At 37.6% G+C, this 21,078-nt stretch overlaps 1 protein-coding gene across 1 annotated transcript in view; it reads left to right on the top strand.

Annotated features, from left to right (window-relative positions):
- dapp1.L (dual adaptor of phosphotyrosine and 3-phosphoinositides L homeolog) overlaps positions 1-21,078 on the top strand; it is a 45,040-nt gene that overhangs the window by 21,143 nt on the left and 2,819 nt on the right. The window contains exons 2-6 of the mRNA XM_018252020.2: positions 10,804-10,926; positions 13,629-13,762; positions 17,791-17,921; positions 19,990-20,037; positions 20,758-20,820. Coding sequence (XP_018107509.1) covers positions 10,804-10,926; positions 13,629-13,762; positions 17,791-17,921; positions 19,990-20,037; positions 20,758-20,820 — 499 coding nt within the window. The remainder of the gene's footprint in view (positions 1-10,803; positions 10,927-13,628; positions 13,763-17,790; positions 17,922-19,989; positions 20,038-20,757; positions 20,821-21,078) is intronic.

Here is a 21,078-nt window from a genome sequence, read left to right on the forward strand (position 1 = left end):
ATTTACATAAATATTACCCTTTTACATCTCTTGCCTTGAACCACCATTTCATGACTCTATCTGTGCTGCCTCAGAGATCACCTGACCAGTAATACTACAACACTAACTGTAACAGGAAGAAGTGAGGAAGCAAAAGACAGAACTCTGTTTGTTAATTGGCTCATGTGACCTTACATGTGGTTTGTATGTGTGCACAGTGAATCTTACGATCTCAGGGGGCGGCCCTTATTTTTTAAAATGGCAATTTTCTATTTATGATTACCCAATGGCACATACTACTAAAAAAGTATATTATTATGATAATGGTTCATTTACATGAAGCAGGGTTTTACACATGAGCTGTTTTACTCAGTATCTTTTAATAGAGACCTACACTGTTTGGGGGGTATAGTTTTCCTTTAATAACTAATTTCATGTAAATACCTTTGCAGTAAGATAGTTGTATGAATTTGTAGCACCAGCTGGATGGAAGTACTGTATTGCCCTTATAATACACAAAAGCCATGAATATCTTGTAAATTATATCCTTATAAACGGTGAGTTCTGATGTCATCAGTTATAAACGGTGAGTTCTGATGTAATTTCTGTCACATGACTCCCTAAAACATGTGTATTATAATAAATAAAGTACCCCCAGTTGCAAAATATGAGGATATTAGAAGTTACCTCGGAGTTCCATGACCTGTATAAAAACACTCGGCCTTCGGCCTCGTGTTTTTATATGGTCATGAAACTCCTCGGTAACTTATAATATCCTTATATTTACAAGAGGGGGTACTTTATTCACTATATAATGCAGTGGAGCTGCATTGTTATATAGAAACCATTAGTCTGAGCTGTGAGTCCCTTTATGTTCCAGGAAGTGGGCTCTTCTGGTTATTGAGAAATACAGAAAAATCCCAAGTGTCTCGTTAGCATCATAAATAGACAGTTACATATTTGCAAAGAAGTATACCTGAAACCATCTGTACTTGCCCTATCACGCCTGCAATGTGCCAATGTGCCACATGAAAGTTCTGCTCTAACATGGCCATTTGTGTGGATACTTGTCTGTAATAATATAATGATATAAATATCAACTGCAATAATTGGATGCTGTTCTTGACCACCACAATGTAATCTTTTTCTTCCAATAATAGAATGCAAAGAATAAATTAATTACATGGTATTGAAAAAAGGGGTCTAGTAACCCAATATGAACCAGATCAAATGTTTGTTTTGCTAATCAGTGCAACTCTCTGCAACCCTCCACCTTGATAAACTGGAGCAAACTTAATTAAATGTCACCTGAAGGACACCCAGAAATGAGACTCTTCGGCAGAGTGTTTTTTTTCTACTGGCGGATGGAACAGATGTGAGAGTAAGTAAGGAACAGTAAGGAACTCTTGAGATCAATTCCCCTGCAACCACCTGCTGCCTTTGGCAGTCCTGAAGGATTTTAATACAGGTATGGGATCCATTATCCAAAGACCTGTTATCCAGAAAGTTCCAAGTTATGGAAAAGACATCTCCCATAGACTCCATCTTATCCAAATAATAAAACAGTACCTTGTACTTGATCCCAGCTAAGATATAATTAATCCTTATTGGAGGTAATGGTTTGTTAAAAGGGGAACTCCACATAAACATAACGTAAGCTTTTGAAAAAGTAAACATGATTTCAAGCAACTTTGCAATATACATCAATTAAAAAATATGCAGACTTTTCATGATTTTTAATGGTTTGGAACAGTTCCCTTTAAGCCCAGCCCCCTGCCTCCTGCTGATCTGTCTGACTACTTTGCTGAGCTGTCTGACTACTGTTACTTTGTATCAGCAGCCATCTGTCCTTAGCCTGCATCCTCCAAACCCCACAATTCCATGCACACATGATTTTAAGAATAGACCATTACAGTGCAATGGATTGTGGGTTATGTAGTTCCTGCATGCTGTCTGTAAGCTGTGGAGAAGTGTTTAGTCCCTCCTTCCCTGCCAGGATTTCAAATAATACAGAAAGCGAAGAACTGATAAACAGCTGGATTTCAGCATAGAAAATGGCATTTATTCATACTTTTTGAAGAAACTGTGATGGGTATATTAGGGGTTTCTGTGTTATGTGGGCCCAAATATTGGTTTGGAAGCCAGAGTTCCCCTTTAATGTTTCAATGGTTTTTTAGCAGACTTAAGATATGGAGATCCAAATAATAGTAAACCCCAGCGCATTCTGGACAACAGATTTCATACCTGTACTATATTCCTGCTATAGTTATACTGCATACATTGGGGGGGGGGGGTGCTTTTAAGGGTGCACTTTTAAGCTCCCTTTTTTCTGCAGAGGTCAATGAACATTTCCATCTCACAGCTCTGAAGACTTGGGTTTGATTCTGAATAGAGCACTGTTATGTGGGGCATGTATGTAATCAAACACATGTCTGATGATGTGCCCAAAACATTATACACGTAGCTTTATGCACTCTCTGTGGCCAAAAAAAATGTGAACGTCTAATATTCGTTCGAATAATCCCGACCCAAAAATCTGAATCAAATTCGAATCAAGTTTTCCCTCGAAAAAAACTTGAATGTCAGGAAGGCAATTAACATATTCAAAAGCTTCAACTGACCTCTGCCATTGACTTGTGTTGTAAATTAACTCAGAGGGTTGTAGGTGGCAAATATTTGAATTATAACTGTTTCCATTGTCGATTACATTTGAATTGGAGGATTAAAATTTGAATGTGTGAATTTTGACACCAAAAAACAATTTGAAAAAATTTCAATTCAAATTTGAATTTACTATTCGATCCTTGGTAAATCTACCCCTTAGGGTATAGAAATGGTAGATTTCATTGGAAAAATGTATAGTTTCCTTTTCCAATGCGACTGTCAACACAAGGATTCCTGCCTTGGACCTTGTAGGGTTATGGTCAAATCCTGTCCATTAATTACTGTAGACAATTCTTACAACAGAATCACAAAGAAGTTAGCAGACATACTGTACATGTTAAGATGTATCAGCGGTTGACTGAATATCAGAAACAGGTAGACCAAGAGAAAAAATTGCAAGTGGACTAAGCTGAAATATTGCTTGTGAGCAATCTGAGAGGCAGGGGATGTCTGAAGCGGGCCATATATGGTTTATTGGATGGTAATCCATACATAGTAACATATCAAACCAGTCCCTGGAGCAACTTTATTTCAACAATCCTGTAATGTACAATATTTTACTCTCACAACTAATGATTGGGAAGCAGGTTTGATTGGAAGTTGGCATAAATTCACTAAAATGCGAGGTTTCGTCCCGCGCACCGAATGTTGGCGACTTTTCGCTAGCATTACTTCGGCTGTGAGAGCACTTCATAGCGAACATGCGCTAGCATTCATTTGTGCCTAGCAAAACTTCGCTAGTAATCTTGCGCTTAGGTCAATTTGCATAGGGCAGGAAATTTAAAGTTGTATGGACATCTTTATTATAAATGTTGGTGCAAATGGTTTAAGTTACTGGTTTAATATTACACATGTCCAAGGAACCTTAATAAAGACAAGAGAGTTAATATAATGCCCTTCAAATGAGCCCACTGTAAAATTAATGTTCCATATGTAATAAAATGTGTGGAGAAAACCGGTTACCCAAAAAAGTAAGTTAGGACTTTTGCAGCCAATCCCTCTTAAAAAAGGAAAAGTCGTCATTGTTTTTTGAACTTTAAAGCATTTTCAGCACACAGGATATGATGTATGTGATTGAGGAAGATCTAGCTTCTTTTTAACCCCTCGTCTGGTATGAGGTGGCGAAGGCAACTCTGGCGAAAGAGCTAATGTTCAGTAGGGATGTAGCGAACGGCGGAAAAAATGTTTGCGAACATATTCGCGAACTTGCGTCAAAAATGCGAACGGTTCGCGAACGTCGCGAACCCCATAGACTTCAATGGGAAGGCGAATTTTAAAAGCTAGAAAAGACATTTCTGGCCAGAAAAATGATTTTAAAGTTGTTTAAAGGGTGCAACGACCTGGACAGTGGCATGCCAGAGGGGGATCAAGGGCAAAAATGTATCTGAAAAATACATTGTTGACACAGCGCTGCGTTTTGTGCTGTAAAGGGCAGAAATCACACTACGTCACTCAGGTGATGTTTCTGGACACGGAATGTGAAAAAGCTCACACAGCTAGGTAGCACTTGGTTAAAGACTGGGCAAACAATGCCTGCAAGGGCAACGTATACAGTAGTGGGTACGGAATATATTATTGCTGCTGTAAAAACATCACTCAGGTGATGTTTATGGACACGGAATTATTATTGTTATTTAGACAGAATGTGAAAAAGCTCACACAGCTAGGTGGCACTTGCATACCTCCCAACTGTCCCTCTTTTGACCACTCAACCCCCTGTCCCTCTTTTGTACTGGAAAGTCCCTCTTTTCTCTGAATTGAACAGCCAGAAAAAAAACAGTTTCTAACTTAATTAGCTTTTGGCAGAGAGCTCAGAACAGCTAACAGGTGCAAATAAGATACTTTGTAACAATTTTGACTCTGGTTGGTGCTGGTAGTGGTGAACTACTAGGAGGAGCAGCACACCAGTCCCACTCCCCAACACAGCTAGACTAATAGCACTGGGCTCTTATAGTAGCAAAGTAAAAAAACAAAAAAGAAAATAAAAGCAGTCCTTACAAGGACTATTGGGTTACAGGCAGCAGTCAGCAGATGAGAGATCAGCAGCAGGACAGCTGCCCACAGCAGCTACATACAGAGCACTGCAGTAGAAGGTAGATTACTAGCCAGCAAAGCTACCTAACCTAAAATGTCCCTCAAATCCCTGCAGAGTTCTGTCCCTACAATACAGAGCAGTATCAAGTAGATTACTAGCCAGCAAAGTTACTATCAACTGTCCCTCAAATCACTCAACAGCTCTCTCCCTACACTAGCTCTTCCAAGCACACACAGGCAGAATGAAAAAACGCTGCAGGGCTTCAGTTTATATATGGAAGGGGAGTGGTCCAGGGGGTGTGGGGGTGGTCCAGGAGGGAGAGCTTCCTGATTGGCTGCCATGTATCTGCTGCTCTGGGGTGAGAGGGCAAAAATAAGCGCCAGCTAAGGCGAACCCAAATTGGCGAACGTCGCGCGACGTTCGCGAACATTCGGCGGACGCGAACTGTCGATGTTCGCGCGAATTAGTTCACGGGGGAACAGTCCGCGACATCCCTAATGTTCAGTAAAATCCGCTTTTTAGTGAATTTGCAGAGTAACTTCCATTCGCCAGAGTGAAAAGTCGCCTGACGATAGAGTGTGAATGACCGCTAGTGACAGTCCCGTTCGTAGCGAATTGGTGCCTGTTAGTGAATTGGCAATGTCCCTGCGGGTGGCAATGCTGGCGAAAAGTCGCTAGCATTAGCCACTTCTCTCTTTAGTAAATCTGCCCCAATGAATTCTATTTATTGTGATTTTGATTTTCATGAAGTTATTGTGCAATTCTGTTTCAAGAATTCTGTACATACCCCTTGATTTTTCCTAACGCATACCACACGTTCATTTCAATTAAAATCCTCAGTTTTTGGTGTTACATTATTGTATGCATGTTTGTATGTTCAATAGCTATTTGTTAGTTTTAGCTTTTTATTTACACAAGACACCACCTTTGTCTCTATATGCATGAGTGGAACTGGCCATATTGCTAACCATGAATCCATTCATTTTCCTAGACCAAAACAGGACTATCAAATAGGTGTATGGTTATTTTGTTGGCTCTGACAGCAGAGGCAAGTAAAATAGCTGCTTTCATAAGCATCTTGTTTATGGCAAAGGAGGAATATTTTGTTGGATACCATTACAGTCAACAGGTGACATGATAGGAACGTGGGTATGTAATCATTCTGGACTACAAATAGCTTTGTGCTTTATATGCCATTACCTGCCTTTGACTTTAATAATCTTGAACACGTTATTGTGGCAAAACACCATGCTATAAATAGTAAATATGTATTAGGGCATATTTTCTTTTGCAAGTTTATTTTGCAACTGACTCAAGAACATTTTTAGAAAGTTCTTGTTCTTCTAATGAAGAAGACGGCAGATGAGGAAAGTAGTGGTATTGAGATGTGAGAATTTATTAGAAGGCAAATTGTGGAAGAGATGCAAACCTCTCAATGCTCAACTGCTTGGACTAATGTCATGAATTTCTGAAGTTTCTATCTGTCAGCACAGGATAAGCAACGTCCTAGTACTAGGACAGGAACATGTTACAAAGAATATTGCTTTACATGCCTCTGCACAAAGTATAAATAAGCCCAGTGCTGCATCTAAGCTTTTCCTTCTGTGAAAAGGTTATGTAAAAAATTTTTTCGCATGCTTCTTGTGTGTTTTGCCCGCTTCCTTATGCTTCCTGCCTGGAAATATCATATAGAAGATGTGCAGAGGAGTGAATTTCCACCTGTATCAGGTTTCCAGCAGTGAATTATGTCCTCTATCCTGCTAGACTGGGTATAGACAACCTGTTACTCGCCAGACTGTTCCAGCATCTTGAGGGAATAGGATGCTCAACACTGTGCCAATATTGTCCATCTATGAAGGCATATAACCAATGCAGACTGTTTTTTTTAGGATTATGTATCCTTGTTCTTGACTATATAAAATGCAAAAGGCTTAAATGAGAAGGAACAGTTCAATTACTGCAGTAGGCACACTCTACTGCAGATGTGTCAGCCACGGGATTTTGAAAAAAGAATAAGGGAGAAAGAGAATCGCTTGCAAGCACCCAGGACTGGTGCTATTTTCTGCTAACAGGAGCACCAGTTTGGGGCATTAGGTTAGTGATTAAAATCCCTGGGGTGGTGCCTAATGTTTGGCACCCCCCAATGATTGAACCTTTCCTTCTCCTTTAAAACCTAGTATCTTTAGTAATTTTTATTCACATGTATTATGGTGCTGAATTGTCATATATCAGCACCAGTATACTTTTTTCACGTGAATTGTAATGGATAGTAAGATTTAGTAAGAAATAGTTTTTACTTAAAATCAAATTTCCCCATTTCTAATTGCAGGTTCAGTAGGAGGTACAGAGGATTTAGAGATATAACCTTTTAATATATTCCCCATCACAGAAAGCACATTTTTTGGGGCTATCTAAACTTCTATGAACATGTGGAACCTTGTACCTACTGTATATATTCCAAAGTAGTCAATAAGTCATCAGTATTCCTGGGGTTTAGAAATGGAGAGAGATCCCTTGTAAAAACCTTTGGGCAAAATTGTTTTTCTACATACCACTGTGTGTTTGTCAGCCTCACCCAAGATCACATAATACCAAATAGTCTTCCTCTCTACCAAGGGATACAGGAAATTGAGGTGTAATTAACTACCTAAGATATGTTGTAGCATCTACAATGTCTACATTTCCCAATCCTATTGTGGTGATGAGGGAGATGTGCCAAATTATGAATCATTTATAATAATACACAGTTAAATAACTTATGCATACCAACTTCTGTAAAATATTGATGGCATGCACCAAATCCAGTATGTAGTATGATTTGTCTGAATCCAAATCCTGCAAAAATTACTGTGGTGGAGACAGTGGTGTAACTACCAGCAACCGCCTCCCCTCAAATATGAGGCCAGCCTCCTGGGTCTCGTTTACTTGTGGGTGACAAAATACACTGTTGAGGGGAACTACAATACAGCAGAAATTGCAATTGGGTGTGAGCTCTGCACAAAGCCCAATCAGGGAGATGATTAGCAGCACCAAGGGTAATTGTGGATCCACTTGTCCACAGAGTAAAACAAAAGTAATTTCGAGATTCAGTGCGCTAGCGATTGGCACGTAAAATCCCAAGTACCTAAATAAAGAATATAATATATAGTGTATTACGTTTCTTTCAGGGAAAATCTAGAACAACCGGATCTACTCACAAAGCGATCTCTTGGTTATATGCTTATCGCGGAGGTAGTTGTTCACAGATGATAAGTTTTTATTTATCTGAAAGTTTAATTTGCAAATTATGAGTTGCATTTCTTTTGGTATTCATAAATATATTAAAGAGGATTCAGTACAGTACTTTATTGTATTCATTGATTTGCTGCAGTAAAATGTTGCATAACCACAGTAAAGCACATAACTAGAACTACATTTATTGTGATGAACTGCCGCAAGTAAGGTTGTCTGCAAGTAGTTCAAAGGGAATATATCTCAAGGGGTAGATATTGCTAGTGGAGGGGTTTCTGTTGTAGAATGATGCAGTTCCTCTGTGGAAAGATCATGATAAGAGGCTTGGGAAAGACCAAAATATTTAAGAATTATGTGGGGGAGAGTAGATGTAAGCATATTTTAATAAGAATTTGTGGTTCCTTCTTCAAACTGGAGGAATTTAAATGGCAAACTTTGCACCTACTACAGCTATATAACAGGAATCAACACAAGGACATTTTTTAGAACATGTGGGTACATATATGATGTCCTCTCTTGTAATAGATATTTATAATTTATATTAAAGGACAAGTAAAGTGAACTTCACTGTTAGGACACCCCCAGTGAATATTATAACTAAGCATAAAGTGTCCCGGGTACTTTTCCTGCCTCACAGCATCACCAGTACCCCATCATCCTCTTCTGTGTCCTGAACCCCACAAATATGCAGTCACACATGTTACTCTAGCATGTGCACTTTTGGGACAGCACGGAACATCTTTTGGGCATTGGGAAAGATGGCGGCATGACAGGATAAGTATCCCAGGCTGGTTCACTTTTCATCAGACAGAATCTAACAGGATCTAAGGTTACCAATTATGTTCACTAGGTGAGCCTAACACACTGGCAGCCCCAGTGAAGCTCACCTAAGTTACTGGCTATGTATGTGTTGACTGCTTATTTTGCATCACCACTGTTTGATGCAGCCTATTATCGTTTTCCCAGTTTCTTCTCAGGCTCTGGAAGCCAAGTGTCTAAGAGTTTGTGTGTGTATGTGAAGAGAAATCAATCCTCTTGGCACATAATGCAGCAGAAACATGGTTGTAACAGGCTTCAATATGCTCAGTGACATAAGTCAGGAAAGCACCTACAAATCCAATGAGGCCTTTAAATAAAGCACCAATATTTACTATATAAATATAATGTTCTGAAAAGTTAAGATATTATGAAAATAAATGTGTCTAATTTGAAAAGGATTTATACAGATAATATACAGTAATTGCTTTCTGGGATGTGGTAAAAAATATGGAGATGACTAACAAAATCCAGACATATACATTTAGGGCTAATTTCTCTGAACCTGACTAAAGTACAGGCAGTCATATACAGTCTGATGAAAAGCTGCCTTCTCAGACTCTTCAGACCAAGTCAGCAGCCAATGGCCTATGAATAGGGCCTTTCTGATAACTTGCCCAACCTATATTTGGCTAGAATTGGACAGGTCAGGAAATCAAGTTGAAGGAGAACTTCATGGGCACATTAATGCCATTCCCTCCCAATGGATCTCCTTAGATCTACAGTATGATCTGAACATCAGCATAAGATCTGAACATCAACCTGGGTCCCAGACAATCATATCAGCCCAATGTTGGTTGGACAAAGATCTGCTCATTGGAAATTTTGCCAAATGAGCAGATCTGTTTGTGTAAGTCAGCATGGGACATGTATATGGAAATATAGAAGTATACATTTTAAAACGTATTGTTTTTAAGTCTGCCGAGACATCTTCCGTGTGCAATGCAAATTCTTAGCAGCAAATCAAGGAAAGCTAATAAATCATCTGGGAGAACATTCAATTTACATAAAAACATCCATAAAAAAAAGCAAATCCTTTTTTCCTTGCCTTCTTCTGAATCAGCAGCCTCTTTGTTGTTTGGCAGGAACAGTAACACCAACATATGAAAGTGTTTTAAAGGAATGACAATATAATGTACTGTTGCCCTGCACTGGTAAAACTGGTGTTTTTGCTTCAGAAACTGTACTACAGTTTATATAAACAAGCTGCTGTGTAGCCATGGGGGCAGCAATTCAAGCACAGGATATACAATAGATACGTTCTGAAGAATCCCATTGTATATAACAGAGCTCATCTGATTTCAGCTATATAACCTGTGCCTTTTCTCCTTTTTCAGTTTGAATGGCTGCTCCCATGGCTACACAGCAGTTTGTCTATATAAACTATAGTACAGTTTCTGAAGCAAACACACCAGTTTTACCAGTGCAGGGCAACAGTACTTTATATTTTCATTACTTTAAAACACATTTTTTGGTGTTGCTGTTCCTTTAAGAAAGCTGACCAGCATTGAAATTCCATTTAATTCTGTCAAAAATACAAAACTCACCTCCATGTTTTATATAATGTCACATTGTGCACAATGTTTGCTATACTGTAGTTTACCATGTAGTTATATCTGAAACAAACAAGCCTCTAAATCACATTCCTTATTGCATAGTAATATAACCTCAGCTTATTACTCTTTCTCTACACCACAGTAAGGACCATATTTATCATCAGAAAGTACTGGGGATGTGTGGGTCGAGAAAATCTCGACCTGCACCCAACCCTAACCTGACCCCCGAGAACCCACACTCAACCCTAATCTGTCGTGCTCTCCTACTCATATACCCACCCGCTGTGATGTCACAGAAGTGGGTGTGGCATGAGTATATAAAAAGGAGTGTGTCCTTTTTAGCTTAAAGAGCTATGACCATATGACTCCATATGCCAATGCAATAAAAAGCACTGCTGGTAGTTTTGGTATGGAGAAAAAAATACCAGTCAGAAATCTTTTTAAGAAAAAGCAGAACATATGCAATAATAACCTTTGTTGCTGGTTACTTGTCAGTAAATCACAAAATTCATTTCCTGCTAGGTGGTACCATGCAAACCTCTCTCGCCATGCAGCTGAAGCTCTGCTGCTTACAAATGGACAAGATGGAAGCTACCTCCTGAGAAACAGCAATTCCAAATCAAACAGCTACTCACTCTCTGTCAGGTAAGTGCCATTTACACAGCAATGCTTATAGAAAGATAGAGTCTGACTATGCTTTATGAATTCTGTTACAATAATATAGATATTGTAAAAATAAGGTTATTTTAACCTTAATAGGAGCTGAGGCAAAGAAACAAACAAAGATCTGTTCCTCTTTCTTCCTGTACAGTGGCTGTACTATAAGAAGAAAGGAAATGTTTAGATACTGTAAGTAAGGTCAGTGGTTGTGCAATGTTTAAAGCTTGTGCTGAACAGAGGACAACTTGAATTGCATTGAAGCTGTTTAATATATTTTGTGCCAATTGCCAATTTAATGCTGGCCCCATGCATGGGGTATGTATGTTTTTAGCCACTGCACAATCAGTGCTGCAGCAATAAACTTATGTTAGGTATAAAGAGCCCCACTATTCTTTATTTTGCTAGGAAAAACCTCCCAACTTTCACTATACAATATGAATGATTTACCCACCCACACGACATCCATACACCAAGATAGAGTCCTGTGTGGAACCAATTTGTTAAACCCGACCCACAACCCGCATACTAACCCGCTTGAACCCACTACCTGACCCGACCCGCAAGTACCTTATCCGCAACCCGATCGGCGACCCGCTGACCATCAAGAGATAGAAAGTGCTGTCACTGTAAACCGGAAGTGACATCATTACAAGTATGTGTGATCAGAAAAAAAAGAGTAAAACGGGAAGTGCTGTCATTGTAAACCGGAAGTGACATCATTAGAAGTAGGCATGATCAGAAAAAAAGGAGTAAAGCTCGCTATTGAGAAGACCCGTGACCCGACAAGCGGCCTGCAAACCCGAAGAACCAGTGACTCACGTCTATACCCACTCCTGAAATGTCTATCTGCAACCCGCAGGGTACCTGCAGGACTCTACACCAAGATACACCAATACTTCTTACAGACCCATCCTACTACCTAGAGCAACCTCTACCTAGAGTCACATTGGACTGGTGGCATTGCAAAGATCCATTGACCTGGAATTCATGTGTACATGGTCCACCAGCCTGCTTGATTTTTTCGCCACCCCACACCACCAGCAACCTAATATGATAGCTGCCAGGGTCTGACGCAATAATGTAAAAAGAGGGTGATATAAAAAGTTGGGGGTGGACATTGTTTAACTGCACCATTGTAACAATAAAATATACTTAAACTGATCAAAGCTCTCCAAAGTAATAAAACTAGCTTTGCTCACAGCATTGTTCAGGATGAATGGGGCATATGCTCTTCAACCAAGTTCTCCATGTTACTATGCACTCAATATTGGGTCATTTGGGTGATATAAAATCTTTCTAACACCCTAGACTTTATATTAAACAAGTACTCAGACTGGTCAATGCCCTCCTTCCTGATTTAAGTGAGTCAGTGAATGATCACTGACAAAACAGATTGCTAGGTAGCAGACAGGCTAGTAGGGGGTTGAAGGAAAGTGGCTAGGTTTTACAAAAATGTGAGGGGACATGACCTAAGGCAAATAAGTAACCGTTATGCCAAAATTAGTAATAAAATACACCACCGATTTTACATAATATAAAAATAAACTTGAGTAACAGTTTTCAAAGCTACGATTCAGGCATGGTTAATCATGCATGGATCCTTCTCTTGATACTGTACATACCCCTATATTCTAAATCAAGCACTATTCAAATGGCAGGATGTACGCAAAATAGGCTTGTGGTTTCTGATACATATACAGACCTGAAAAAATAAAGATGAGGGTTGTGATAACAAAATAACATTTTAAATCTCTAAATTTATGATTTAAGAAGGTTCTTTTGGTACTTTATTTTCATTTTTCAACTCCTAAATGAGCACATATGCTACAGGTATTGATCAATCACAATTCTAAAAGCATACATTTTAAAATTCCTAAAATCCTAAAAAGTATTACTAATGTAAGCAAAAATATTTTTCCAAATCTTTTTGCCTGTTTTTTGCTACAAAAAATGGATCTTTGCACAATTTACTATTTGCTGCAATTTTTTTTACATTAAAATGTATTTTGTTGTGAGTAAGTGCATATAGAATAGAATGCCAAAGATCTTACTGTAATTATGCCATGTATTATGATGTTTTACACCATTTATGAGAAGATGAACATCATTAGGTAAAAAAAAAAACTGTGTTTCTCAGTTCTCGAGGTACGCTGTAAGCTGTGAATTTGATGTATGCATAAACTTAAAAGTGTATAAATGCCTATATTATATTGCATATCAATTCAAGAAGGGTGCATATATTGAGGAGTCAGTTTTGTTATTCTAATTATTTGAATTAAATCAGGATGTCTTAGCTTTATTGATAGGCAAGGCAATGTCCTTGCTGGACTTAACAAGATACAGGTTTGTTCTGCCTCAGCCCACAGGATACATACAGTATACTGGCATAGTTAGTAGTACTACCATTATGTTGATTAACCCCACTGTTATCTAACGCCAGAAAGAGAAGCAGCTCTACTTGCTGACCTATGATCCCTACATAACTTCTCATTCACCAGATCATACTTTGGTACAGCTGCACTGGGGCCCAGTAATTCGAGGGAGGCAATTAAATGCTGAGAATAGAAATGCTGGGGAGTTGTTCTGTTCTTTCCAGTAAAACCAGTGCAGTTCTAGCAGAGGAAATGAATTGGGAGTTAAGGAGGGTCCATTAATATCCACTAATTCCATTTACCATTTCATTTCAGGGCCAGGGATTCTGTAAAGCATTTTGAGGTTCTGCAATGTGGATCTTTTTTCAAGTTCGGCTTCAATGAATTCCCTACGTTAAAACAATTTGTAGAGCATTTTGCAAACCAACCTTTGATTGGAAGTGAATCAGGTACTGCTATCAGGGTTTATTCAGAGTAATGTATGGGGGTTATTGTGTGCATAGTCTTTCTTTACTAAAGTGCGAGCTGCCTTAACGAATGCCTCATCAATGGCTGACTGACAGGTCTAGTAAGAGCTAAAGACAAATTCAGAAAAATTGTCGTTTGAAAGACAAAATCTGTAAACTGTCTGTTTAAAGGACAAATTCACAAAAGTGGAGATAAAACTGTGTGACTTTGGTGGGAAATCATTTTTTTATCTCCACTTTTATTTTGTCTTAATATCACCACTTTTGCCCCCTATGTGCTTGGCATTCACACTCACTAAAAGTGCATACAAGGCATGGTAGCAGGTGGCAGTATGGTTACATGGCTGTGATGCAAAGAACAAAAGAAGCATCAATTAAATAAAATCACTTTGTCGATTGCCCATACTATAAATATACAAGTTAAAGTTAGAATGCTAGATATATCATTCTTCATTTATGCTTACATTTTAATACAGGTGTGGGACCAGTTATCCAGAATGATCAGGACCTGGGTTTTTCCGGATAACAGATCTTTCCATTTTTTTTGGATCTTCACACCTTAAGTCTACTAAAAAATGATTTAAACATTAATTAAACTCAGTAGGCTTGGTTTGCCTCCAATACGAATTAATTACATCTTAGTTTGGTTCAAAATACAAGGTACTGTTTTATTATTACAGCGCAAAATGAAATCATTTAAAACATTTTTAATTATTTGGTTTCCGGATAACTGATCTGCCTACCCATGGTAGGCATTGGCAAAGGTCATTTTTCTGCTGAAAACGTGATAATCACTGCTAATACACTCTTAATTCATATCCAAACACTTAGACAAACTATAGCCTGCCCACCATCCCACTCTGGAGAACAAGCCCTACAGCAGAATATCATCTGATAGCAAAGGTGTTAATTCATAAGTCTGATAATACAGCTACACTCAGCAGAATTGTATTATTCACATACCCGATCAATGGGTGGCTTGCCAAGCATTTGCCTTGGATAGTAGCAGTTTAGTTCGTACTTCTGTACTAAGATACCCGGTCAAACAGGATCAACACCAGCAGTGAGTGGGTGGTTTTGCATCCGTGCCCATTCAGTCACAGTGCTTTAGAAGGTGCCAACAAGGATAGTGTTTTTGTGGACACCTGTTTGCTGGGAACTGGACTGAGAATATCAACCCATTGCACACAAGTCAAGAAACAGCTGTTATCATCTACTAATTCTGTGCTGTACTTGACCTCGGTCAAAGTGAAGCTGGTTCCTAGAGGTAAAAGTTAACTGCAAGTTAGCCGCTTAAAGAGACAAAGCTAGCTGCTAGAATAATGACCAGTTGTCACAGTGATCTGTCTTTCATCAGCATTGCACTGTGATGACCCTGAATTTCTTCTTTGTACAAGTATGGAACAGATATTTACACTTATTAGTAAATTAGTCTTTTTTTTAGCGAGCCACTGCACCTCCAGTTTTTCAGCAGAATAGAGCACCTTTGCATATGGTATCTGCAGGCTATGAGGATACTCGGGGAGTTACTATGAAGAGTTACATTTACTGGCTAGTTAAGCCCTCATATGAGTTTGTAGGAGTTGATTAGAATCTGTACCAGTAACACCTTCATTGTGTCTTTTGAGAATAAAGGAAATCGAAAAGAAATATATATTCAGCTCCTCAACTGAGCAACACCAGAGGGAAAACAAGTTATACTGTCACTTAATGGCATTGTTTACTCTTAACTTTTAATGTGTTTTAGAATGACCAATTCTAAGAAACTTTTCAAGTGGACTTCATTATTTATTTGTTATAGTTTTTTAAACATTTGCCTTATTCTTCTGACTCTTTCCAGAGCCACTGATCCAATGTAAAAGTAAATGATCTGTAAGGTTGTAAATGTATTGTTATTGCTACTTTTTATTGCTCATTTTTCTATTCAAGCCTTCTCCTATTCATTTGCCAGTCTCTTTTTTAAATCAATGCATGGTTGCTAGGGTATCTTGGACTCTAGCAACCAGAATGCTGAAATTGCAAACTGGAGAGCCTCTGAATAAAAAGCTAAATTACTTAAATCCACAAATTGTAAAAAAATCCAAACCATCTGCAAACTGTCTCAGAATACCACTCTACATCATACTAAAATGTAACTCAGAGGCCAAAAACTTAAGATTAAGAATAGCAGACTGTGGCCTCCAGATGGGTGAATAAGTTTGACAAAACAAAACATGCTGTAGAACAGAAAAAAATAGTCAGTGCAGCTTACTCATTGCCATCTAGTGGAATAATTTATACCATTTAAGATTTATTCACTACATTTATAGATATGCAACATTAGCATTGATGCAATTTTTGTGGCCCTTAAAATATTACTAATCATTTTTTTTTTCATCACAGTACAAATTTGATTATTAAACACATAAGGAGAATATGAGTTAATAGCAATTAAACTGATGTTTGATGCCTTAAAGGGGTGGTTCACCCTTAAGTTAACATTTAGTATGTTATAGAATGGCTAATTCTAATCAACTTTTCAATTTTTCTTTTTTGTAGTTTTCGAATTGCCTTCTTTTTCTTTTTCCAGCTTTCAAATGGGGGTCACTGAACCCATTGAAAATACAAATGCTCTGCAATGCTATGTTATTGCTACTTTTTAAACGTGAACAACCCCATTTATGCTATTTTTTGGTTTGAAGTGGCATTTTAGATTTAGTTTTCAAGTTTGTTTTTGCAAAAAAGAGCAACCAGCAACAGTCTGGAAAACAAGCAAAAGTAATGCACATGTAAAGAAATGAGCAATACAAATTCAGTGACAAAAACTTTTCAAAATGTTATTGTTTCAGTATTTTTAATAAGCTGGTGCTGCAATAATGTCAGCGGGAACAACATCAGCCTAGGACAACTGTGGACAGAAGTGCATTCTCCTCCACCAGAGGGTCCATGCATTGTTTGGATGCACAAATCTAAACAGATGATGATCACTGAATCATTATACTACACAAATCAGTCATGCATGAACAGAGACAGCCTCACAGTTAGGCTGTAGGAAATCACGGAAAAGAATACTATGATCATGTATTAGGGCAAAAATACAATTTGGGATCAGTTCTGTTGAAAAAAGTAAATTTTTACCCATTTTGGCAGTTTATTGCAAGAGAAGACCTGTGCTTTAAAGAAGAACTAAAGCCTATCTAAAGAAGTAGACTAGAAATGGTGTACATTATGTTTTGGACTTAAGCACCAGCTCAAGGCAACCACAGCCCTTTAGCAGTGAAGATCTGTGTCTCCAAAGATGCCCCAGTAGCTCCCCATATTTTTTTCTGCTGATTCACTGCACATGCTCTGTGCTGCTGTCACTTACTGAAGTTAGGGACCCATTCAAAATATACAGTACATATAAATATATTTAATATAAATGTCAAAATATAAGGCTGATTAGTAATTAATACAGATAATTATTACATGGCAGCACAGAAACCAGTACAACTAACATCAGAATTTAATAATCAGCCCTGCAGCATCAGCTTCTGCTTGATAATTTGTCACAACCCCTAAGCTTAGCTTTTCAACAGCTGCTCAAGTCACACAACATGTGAGTGTTGCAGACACTTTCCAAGATGGTGACCCCCTGTGACAAGTTTGAAGTCCTCGATCATTGCTGCTATAAGACGCTGAAACTTTAGGCTGGTACAATAAGTGCAGTATATAAAATATGGCATTTTTAACCATATTCAATTTTTTTAGGGTTTACTTCTCCTTTAAAACCCATAGAGTAAACTTCAGTCTATAGGCTACTTTTGGGAATATAGAAGACTCAGAAATAAATTTTGGAATCAGTTGAAAGCAGTTGGAATCAGCTCAGTGGATAATAATTAATTCTGCTTTAAAATTTCTGAGAGATTATAGTCAACCACAAAAAAAACATGTTGAACTGAGATCTTTTGCATGAGTACAAGCCTACCTAAAACTTACAGAAATAACTTTACAGCAAGAAACTAATACTGTTTTCTCTTCCTCATTTCCAGGCACCTTAATTTTATTGAAACATCCCTATCCTTGTACGGTAGAAGAGCCTTCAATATATGAGTCTGTCCGTGTTCATACAGCAATGCAGACTGGACGTTCTGAATCTGACCTTGTTTCTGTCGCACCCTCAGTACGTAATTGTTTTTCTTTACAGGCCTTCTATTAGCAGAACCTGCCACCATAATTGTATTAAGACTACAATGCGGGTCAGAGCTTTTAGTGAGTAGCTGTTTTTTTGTAAATTAATTTTAACATTAAAAGTGTGCAAATGATAAAAAGGGACAGCTAGATATTTGCATTTTTTACAGCGGTTTGTACAGATTTGTACAGCAGATGTCTCTACATTATACTTACTTAACTTATTACAACACTTAAATGCATTGATATTCTGTTACCAGGCCACAGTAACGATTTGAAGCTGCAAGACAACATTTTGTTGTATTAAAATTAAAAAAACATCACTTTTTTTAAAACCATGAATAATGGGAAAGTCTTAGCGATGTGGTTTGATCAGTTTGTGGGCAGTATTCTACTGTTGAGATTACTATTTTAATTTCTACTTGTAGATTACAATCTGGCACATGGACTCCTATCTTTGTATAAATTATTTGGAATAAAAATGCTTTTTTTTTTTTTGCTTAATAACTGCTTGTTACACAGAAATATCAGCTGTAACACCATACTGGTGGAAATATACTCTGCCCCCTCCCATTCTTCTGCCCCTCTACTCGCCCCCTTGCTCTTTCAGTTTTCGGCACAAATTTTTAAAGCTTTTTAGTAGTCCTCATGCCACTTTTTAACTAGGAGGGCTGCTTAGCATTTCCAATACTTACACAGTAATACTCTTTCTTAAAGGAGTTGTTCACCTTCCAAACACTTTTTTCAGCAGTTTTTTTTTTTCAAATTGTTCACCAGAATTAAAGATTTTTTTCAATTACTTTCCATGTTTTCATTTTTACAGTCACTCTAGAATTGAAGTTTAAAGTGTGGCAGCTCAGTGAGCCAGATGCAGATTCTGAACTTTTACATGCTCATCAGCATGTGTTTAACATTAGCAACTATTTTATTGTATCATATAACTGATGTCTTTAAAGGATAACTAAACATTTAGCATTAGTTATTGTTAAATTGATGAAAGTGCTATTCTTAGAACTTTTACAATGAATATTCATTCATTTATTTTGTTTCATTCCAAGATATTAAGGGATATATACAGTATGTACTGTTAATATGAATGAACAGCAACACCTGCTGGTCAGTTTTAGACCGTTCTGACCACCAAGTAGTCAAGTAGTCAAGGAAGTTGTCAGGAGAAAGAAAGAGGGCCGGGCTGATGTTTTTCTGGTTAGGAAAAAAATTAGAAACCTTTCTCAAATCTTTCCTAACCAGAAGAAAGCTCTTTCTTTCTGCCAATTTATTAAAAAAACATTTCAGATTATCAAGAATCCGCAGATCAAATCTGTTGTTTTTTGTGTGTAAATTTGTGGAACAGCACGTTGATGTTAATAATTATTAGATTTTTTTTTTACTTAGTCAGGTTCAAGTTGTAATTGTTTTTATAAAGGTTGAACTTGATGGTTTTATTGTGCTCCAACCTCAAAAAATTCATTATGTCGGAGTATAAAGACAATGATATGTCTTCCAGCTACAACATAGTTCATTTTAGTATTTACATAGGTAATTTGACCTAATTTGTGCAGATTATATATACATATATAATCAGCACATGCCTGGGTGTTGTCTCATATATCATAGGTAAGGTTTATCAGCAACACTCCAGGGCTTCATAATGTGGTGAAAATAAATACAATTTCCTTTATTTTTTCCACAATTTGAGGCCTTGGAGTGCTATATATACAGTATACATAAAACATATATTTATACCTCTTCTAAACTATAATTAGATCCCATTTGCCAATATGCTTTTTTAAGAAATCATCCATGCCTCTCTTAAAGGCATAAAAAGAATCTGCCATCCCAACATCATTCATTAGGCCATTCTAAAACCTCACGGTCGTCACTGCAAGAAACCATTTTTGCTGCTTCCAATGAATGTTCTTTAAGCCTAAATTAGATTGCACTGTCATAATAATCATAAGAAGGTTAAATATTTGAAGGTTATTATGCCTGCTGAGACTGCAGAGGGGAGAGGCACATGTAACAAAGTAAAATACTGATTTTATATATTTTTCCTCTAGTTGGGTACCAAAGAAGGATATCTTACAAAACAAGGAGGACGTGTAAAGGTAAGACTTACTGAAGACTTTTACTTCAAATTTCATTATTTTTGAATTAACTATGTCATATACTCTCACTGAAAAGAATAAGCATACACAGATCAACTGTTCTTGAAAATGGAGAGCTTAACTCTGACCAAGTAATGCTATAAATTCTCATCATCTCCAGTTGTTGCATTTCATGGAAAGTTCCTCAAAATGTCCTGCCTAGATTGTGTCAGCCGAAACAGACACTTTATAGTAAATATTCCATTAAACAAAATGTAAGTGTTATTTATATATATTAGAAGTGTATTTCTTCTGTAGGATGAAAAATAGTGAACATGTTTGTGTATATCCCCTGGTTATATTGTTTGCACTGTTTAGACTGTACCACTTCTGATGACTCCTTAATCCACCAGTCTGAGGTTATGATAGCAAAGAGTGACTGTTTATGAAGCATCAGCTAGTGGTGCCCTAAAACTAAATTCATTACCTGCCAACTAAGTTAAAAGGTTGTACAGCGGTTAAAGGAACAAGATAACACCTAGCCTGCCAAGGGCATTTACTGTACCTTTAATTTCCCTGGAATAACAAACTGTCAGATACTCAAGCTGGTGCAACAGGTTGTTAGGAGATCAGGGGGTAGGACAAATATGAATGTGACATCCCGGCAGTCAATAATGTGTTAATCACTGTTTAAAGTGTATATTGTATCACTAAAAGATGCCATCCATTAATCCATTTCAGAGCTGGAAAAACAGATGGTTTATACTGAGTCGAAATGAGCTGAAATACTTTAAAGACAAGGTGGTAAGTGAGACTCCCAGAGTTTACACATTGTAACATATATTGGGTAATGTAATAAAACCCATAAAACCACACCAGGTCTAGTAACTCATAACAACTGATCAAATGTTTGCCACCAATATTTGTTTCTTGTGGATTGGTTGTTATCGTTATAACTAGAACTTGTGAGTAATGTGGCAAGTGGTGTTACCCTTTTTTATGTTAATTCCACTGTTCTATATATTGTATGTGTCAAGCAGTTCATTTTTCATTAATAGTCAC

Source organism: Xenopus laevis, chromosome 1L (assembly GCF_017654675.1).
Source record: "Xenopus laevis strain J_2021 chromosome 1L, Xenopus_laevis_v10.1, whole genome shotgun sequence".
In the NCBI taxonomy this organism is placed as follows: domain Eukaryota; kingdom Metazoa; phylum Chordata; class Amphibia; order Anura; family Pipidae; genus Xenopus; species Xenopus laevis.